The following is a 7,373-nucleotide window of genomic DNA, read 5'->3' as shown; positions in this document are numbered from 1 at the left end:
GCCCCCAGCCACTCCCGGAAGTGGCTGCAGTGACCGCAGTGATTGGCAAGTCTACAGGACCCCGCCCCTTCCCCTCCCCCCCGTTGGCAAGACTGGTCGCAGGGGGGGCATGTGCCCCCCCTGACTAAGGCACCACCAGTCACCCTTGCACAGCGGGGAGCATTGCAGCTGGAACCTGATGTCCTCATATTTGAAAACATGAATTGAATACATCTGTGCTCGGTACCTTACTGTCCTGTATTGTTCTGTGTGGCCATAGTGGACCCTGCCACAATCTAGCTCCTAATGTTGCACAATAATTTTTGAAGGCTGCTTAATTTAGGTCAGTTCCACTAGATATGCAAACTTACTCCCTCATTGGTCAGCGCATGACGTTTCACTTTAAGTTCCTGAATAGTATAAAAATCAATTCTCCAAAGCCAAGTCAAAAAGGTGGCTCACAGGTTACTCTTGAGAAGGTGTTGGCAATGATATTTTTAAGAGAAAGAACATGGGCTATTTGCTGCTGTCAAGCTCAGTTACATAACAAGAAAACAATCTGTCCTGTGACAGCTGTCCTCAAATTTGACATTTATATAACACCCTTAATTCTGAAATATCCCAAACAGGTAAATCCTCCCTCCCTTGTCATATGCATAATACCACATGCTCCAACAGAGTTGTGTGCTGAGTGAAAGTCATCATGCTTTTGGGTGTTGTCCCACTTATTGGCATTGAGCTGTCCCATTGAAGGACCTACAGCATGTGTGTCAAATGTACAGCCCACAGGCTGGATATGGGCCACAGAACCAAGTCATTAGATCCATGGGGCTCCTGAAGCAACTAGGAATTTGGGGGCAGGGTGAGCAGGGACAGGACCTACCATCCAGTTCCACAGTATTGAGCCCTGTCGTGGACATATTGCAGCAGTGTTGAGGCAAGTGATCACTAAATTAATCCCTACAGCTCCCTGAGCTGACACAGTTGGCTCAGGAACCTTCACTAGTTAATGCCACCATTGTTCAGTCTCCTACTAGAGAATGGTCTGGACCTGGCCTGTGAGGCTCCTTGTGCTCTGGATCCAGCCCAGGAGGAACACTGTGGTCTGGATCCAGCTGCAGGAGGTAGGGAACAAAAGGGATTTTGACACCTCTGGACTACAGTATTCTCAGAAGAAAGGTGGAAGGTTTGGGGCCTTGGTAACAGCAAACAGAATGTGAGAGAGTCTAGCATGGGGCTTATGTCAATTTTAGCCTCTGGGCTCTGTCATTTTTGGAAAACACTGTCTGAGGTGATTCCTAATGGGACAGTCTGCCTCTTATGACATTCACCTTCTAACACCTGGAAATTCAAGGAAATTCTAATTAGGTTTACACTAAACTGGGTTGCATGGATGTAACTTCCTTCTTTGCAGATGCGGATTATAAAGATCAGGGTCTATTTAACCAGCATTGTGCACTTATTTCTTGTCTAAGACTTGTCTAAGACCATATGGTTGAGTTCAGTGTAATTGGAAGCCACTTTCAGAGGAGGGCAAGCATGCCAAGATCCAGGTTGCAGGAAAAAAAACCTTAAACACACCAAGGTGTTTTCCCACTGTCCTGCCTCCAGAGCTGTCCATGCAGTCACCATAATTCAATATATCCCTTAAAATGGAACAATATAAAATAAGTTACAATCTTCAGCATCTTGGAGCATCACTTACATGCAGAATTACAGGGTTAGTAATATTCAGGAGGTCCAGCATCTTTCTTGGCTTGTATATTGCTTCATGCTTTACTGCTATGGAATAACAAATACAGTAAAGTAATAAGATTATGGTTAATATTCTATTTCAGGCCTTATTCTGCTTCTATATTCTGTTGTAGTTAGGCACTGGACTGAAGGTTGCAATTTTTTTCTTCTCCTGTATCGCCATAGATCTTTTCCTTCGTTTCTTCTGCCCATTTATTTTTGTTAACACTGCCCCTTAGAAAAAAATGGCTTCCTTCTATAAAATGGTAGAATTCTAGGTTTGGGAAAAGGGCTGTTTAGCATGCCCTTGAATGCTGGTACTTTTTGTGTATATAAAATCAATTTGTGAGCCTATATTCTGTACATGCACACAAGCTGTACTTGTCAAATCAGCTATCAAGATAAAGTTGCATAAATTACCCTTTTTAAATCCAGGTCTTTATTCAGCTGCTATAAAACATACTGGGCATGTCTACACATGCCCCTGACTGTGTGCAGATAGTACTGTGCAGTCATTTAATACTTGCTAAAGCAAGTACTTTAGCAAGTACTAAATAACTGCCATAGCAGCAGCATTAGGGTTAGTGCCTGCTGATGCCATGTCACTGTAGCGATGAGCTACATCACCACAACATTGTGTCTCGTGTAGATGTGCCCACTTAGAATTTAAACTTTCAAATTTAAAATCTCCTAAATTTCCCCACAGCTTGGAAATACAAATGGTTCAGCCTGTTTTGGACAATGAGAGGGTTTTGAAGAGCATGTTTTTCCTGAAATAGAGAAACATTTCTTGTGATTTTTGGGGGTTTTTTTAAGATGGGAAGGACATGTTTATTTCTTCTCAGTGGGAAATAGTAGAGACTTGAGTTTCACTAGAGACCCAAGGGTGCAGATATATGTACCTTTTGGTGGTCAAGTGAAGATCTCATTTGATTTGGCTGATTTTGATTTGCACTGGTTTGTGCTATACAAGGGAGGCTTTTAAACTAATAATCCAACAATGTTCTTTTGGCACGGTGCTTGCTGCTTAACAAGTGGCAGAGGGCTCTCCATCTGCATGCACATGGCAACCAATAGGAAGGAAGGAAGGAAGAAAGGAAGGGAAGAATTTGTGGGAAGGAGTCTTCTGCACAGGCTGGGTGTCTTGTGGGTGACACCCAGCCTGTGCAGAACTCACTACCTCCCAAGATTGCTTGCTAATCTGCATTCATGGGAAAAACAGCTGTCTTAGAGGTATAACTGCTAACCAGATCCTAACCTTCTGGCCCTCCCATCCCTTCGAAAATTTCAATGCAAATGATATGTCCAAACTCTTAGCTCTACTGATATTAACTTTTCAAAAAAATTACATACTGTTTCATTAAAATGCCTTTAGTAAACACTTTCCATTGAGCAACCTATATATTTATATCAGTCCCTCTGTAGAAAAACTTCACCAAACTACCACAAAGAACATTTCCAATAAACTGTTTGAATCTGATAAGAGTAACACCACCAGCACCCATATGAAAAATTGGTTAAAAGAGGGGGTTGTGGACAGAGTAACATGTTTGTTACATATTCTCTCTTTTGTAGAGAATGGAAAAGTAATGAACATTAACAGGATGTTATAAGGCACAAATGACTTTTAAATTCAACTCCTGCTGATCCTGATTTCCAGCTGTAAGGAGAATGGAATATTTCTTGAACAACTGAGAAATGGGAAACCAACCAAATTGACGACAATTTTAACCATTTTAGATGCATCCTAGATTTTTATTAGAGGTTGTCATATGACATTTCAAGCCACTTTAATCAAGCCTTGTCTTCTAGAATCTATGAATAAGAAGGCAACAGGAAAACTACAGGTTTTATTTCCTGAGTCCCAGCTATATTTTTTACCTTTGGGCATTTTCTTTAACAGTCCTTGTAGCATGTTACTATTATATTTGGACCCTAGACAGGAAAATCAAGCACTCAAACCAGCTTCTCTTCTCTGTCCATTCAGGGCCAAATCTTGGTCCTACTCAAATCAATGGAAATTTATTTTAATAGGGGCAGGATTTTTTCTGTTAGTTCCTCAGTTATTCAGTTTTAAAAAATGCATCTGACAGCTGTCTCTCAAGTAACTTTCACAACATATTTGTATTAGCATGCTGTGCTCTCCCTTTGTGATGTCCATATGCTCCAGTCTAGAGAGCAAGCCAAACTTTGCTGCAACAATGCTTTTGTGGCTTTCAGAAAGCATAATATCTCACCACCCTCTTATGTGACTGGTAGTGGAAGGGTGTGATGTGCATACAGTACGTAGGTTTAGCTTTGTCATCAGTGGATTCCTGATTAGGATGTGCCTGTTAAGCATATGTCTTTGTTGGGAAGGTACAAAGGTGAACCTCCAAGAGGGGAGAAGTTCCCAATGCTTGGGAGAGCACACATGTTGCTGCACACATTTAAGGAGTGAGGCATGCTCCTCTATAGTATGCAAGCACTTGGGAGGGCAAGTGTTGGCCCTATCAACACTCTTTGAGTGTGCCCAGCAGTGCTGGGAAGTGGCCGGGGGCCAGGACATGGGGGCAGCAGTGATGTCCAGTTGCCATCACACTGGCAGAAGCCACTTTTTTCCACTACCCCTCCCCCCACCCAAGTCAGCGGCCAGGGCAGTTGTCTTGTTCACCACGCCCCAGTGGCCCCCAAGAGGTAGCTAAGGAATAGTCTTTTGTCCCATGATGGCAGCACAACAATTCTCTCTATGCCATACAAAGTGGGGGTAACTTCTTTACCTTGCTACTGTCACTATGTAGCTGCATAAGGCTCAGTGGGATCTAATTCTAAATAAGCTAAAAAGCCTAAAGCCTAGCTTGTTTTTAATGCTAACCCTCTAGCATGTTTGTCTTTGAAGACAAGATGGAATGCTATTCATGACAGTACATTTTATAGCTCTGTACCTTAGGATCTAAACAAGAGAAATTGATTTGGTGTGTAGTTGTTGGGCATCTTCAGCTTTCCTGGAAGCCATGTCTTCTGTGTGGCATCCATATGAGCAAGCAAAAAATTTACATTTTCCCTGTGCAGGATGATAGATGCAGGGGCTGCTGCTATGAAATTCTGCAGGAGGAGAATGCAAACATCTCATTGAATCGCAGCAAAGTTCTCCAACACCCCTCAGAAAAAAAAGTGCTGCAAAAAGGGTGAAAATGACAGCCATGAAAACACTGTGTGCAGTGTGGCATGTTGGTAGCATTTTTTTGCTGAATTCTTGCTTTCTATAAATGTTAGAATCAGACTGCTCATTAGTGCATTAGTGTATTAGCACTGTGTCCTGCAGTCCCTTTGGAATGGAACTGTAGTTCTGCACATGACAGAAGGGCTTGGGGGGGATTGTGCTGGTAAACTGGTCAGAGGTGTTTACCAAGAGAAACAAAAGCAGGCAAGGCAGGCTACAACCAAAAACCCAGCAGGAGAAATAAAGGCACCTTGTCCATCCTCACCTTGTCCATCCTAGGTGAGTAACCTGGAAGGCTTTGTACTTAAAGTGGTAGTAGACAGGAGGGAAGATAGGCAGTAGATTGATTCATAGCAAGTAAGGCTACTGATATGTCAAAATCTACTATGGTTTCAATCTCCCAGATTATTTTACAGTCTTAACATGACAGTGGATGAAAGGCATGGGAAGGAGAGGGAGTGTTTGGAAGGGCACTAATGGGCAAGAAAGGGGCTTTTTCCACACAGTGTTCTGCATTTGACAAGAGGCCTGAGCATAGTAGTATCTATTATTTAACCCTTAAACATCCTCTTTCTTCTCTTTTTCCCCAGGTGCAAGTGGGAAGTACACCTCAGGACCAAAGAATTGTAGGATATATTTCCTGCACTCACTTGCAAGCTCTGGCAGGTACTGTTTGGATTTGCTTTTCATGGTTCTGCTCTCATTGTTTTTTTCATTCTACCCAAGAGTTTTAATACAGGAATGGTGTATTAGCAAAACTCCTCTCCTTCTCCTGCATTGGAAACAGAAGGCCATGTGCATTGCAAAGTGATGGAAAAGGAAAACAAAATGCCTGCAAGGGCTAAACATCTTAGATTCTTCAATCACTTCTTAGAGGTAACATATGAGAATGTGGCACACCAGTGCAAGTATGGTGAGATCTCAGGACCTGGCCCAATGCAGTGCTAAGTACCTTATGTTGTCTCTTGGGCTCATACATGATCATTGGTACTGAGATAACTCCTAACATTTCTCCTCTGAAGCATATATTTGATGGTGCTTGGGGAGCCAAAGTAGTCAGGTGTTTGTATATTATGCTGTAATTCTCACTGCCGCATAGAGAAGAAAAAATCACTTGTTGGTAACAGTATCATATTTAGATAGGAATTTTCTGTTGGTGTTTGAGACAGAAAAATGCAATTTCTGCAAACATTTTTCCTGTGGGAACATCTAAATAAAATATTTAGGTTAAAAGTGGGGTGACCCAAAGAGAAATATTTTGTTTAAATGTTTTGTTAAACTCCAGCTGAAACAGTTAATTTTCAGTTTAGCATTAAAGCGACAACAAGATACTATAGGGCTTTATGCCCCATACAGGCCTAGTTTAACCATGATGCAGTCCCTGCACTGAAGAGCTACAGTGAATCATGGGAAACATCATCTAGCCTGGCAAGTATGCCTTGAAAAATGAAGTGGGGCATAAAGTATTTGAATTGCATCTTCCTTGAGGTGCTTCAGTAGCTCTCAATTATTTTCTTTCAATCGCAAAATACTCAAAGATGGAAGAAACCCCTAACCATCCTTTCTCCACTTATCTCCTATAGAATAAGCAACATTATTTTAGCAAATACATTCTTAGTCAACCAGCATGATTATCAACATTCTAAAAGTATTTATGTACAGTAACAGAAGAAGTGTCAATAGGATGTATCTATCCAAACTGCAACCTGAAATCATTAAACTATAATATGCAATTAAATATTCATCTTTTAATGAAAGAAATATGCATAAACCAAAAATGGGCAGGTTGCTTAACAGTCAGTTATTTAAAATATTCTAAAATCCCTTTCTGGCCCTTCTTTTCTTTTCTGCTTAACCCCAGACATGTCTGCTTCTATATTTAATTACCTTATTTCCCCTTTTAATCTAGCACCTTTGCTCCCTGCTGGTCAGCAAAGCCCTCCCCAGTCCACAGTGCATATTAAGTGCACAGTAATCCAGAAGAATTTTGTCATTCATGACTTTGGGATCAAGATTTAGCCAGTATATTTAAAAAATGAATGGAAAGAAGCAGATGTAATTCTTATACCATAAACACAGAAACATTTTTTTTTTTCTGGAGGAAAGAAATAGGGCTGTGTAAAGCTTCAGGTGCTGATTTTGTTTCAGAGGAGATTCGGCCCAATTCGGTGGCCAAATCTCCAAACCCAAATCAAATCAGGGGCCAATTAAAAGGTCCAAACCAATTCAAAGCTCTCGAAATTGATTCAGAAAAGATTTGGAGAGCTTCAATGATTCAGGCAGTCCCCGCCCGCTGCAGCAGGGAGCTGGAGCCAGACTCAGAGCTGGTAAGTAGGGGGTGGGGGAGGGGAGGCTGGAGGAGGGGACCATGGGTGGACCCCTGCCAGGCCCCATTCCTTGCCTGCTCCCCCAGCCCCTCCAACCCCCGCCCTCTGCCCTAACCCACCCCCCTATGGCT

The 7,373-nt window shown here is 42.1% G+C and overlaps 1 protein-coding gene across 5 annotated transcripts in view; it reads left to right on the top strand.

Moving 5' to 3' along the window:
- Positions 1-7,373, top strand: part of SMPD3 (sphingomyelin phosphodiesterase 3) — a 177,969-nt gene that overhangs the window by 133,957 nt on the left and 36,639 nt on the right. For all 5 annotated transcript variants that reach the window (XM_006019063.3, XM_025198454.1, XM_006019061.3 and 2 more), the window contains one exon: positions 5,506-5,581. In XM_006019063.3, coding sequence (XP_006019125.1) covers positions 5,506-5,581 — 76 coding nt within the window. The remainder of the gene's footprint in view (positions 1-5,505; positions 5,582-7,373) is intronic.

This window comes from Alligator sinensis, unplaced genomic scaffold, assembly GCF_000455745.1.
Source record: "Alligator sinensis unplaced genomic scaffold, ASM45574v1 scaffold97_1, whole genome shotgun sequence".
In the NCBI taxonomy this organism is placed as follows: Eukaryota; Metazoa; Chordata; order Crocodylia; family Alligatoridae; genus Alligator; species Alligator sinensis.
The sequence above is the reverse complement of the archived record's forward strand: the minus strand, read 5'-3'. Positions and strand labels throughout refer to the sequence as shown.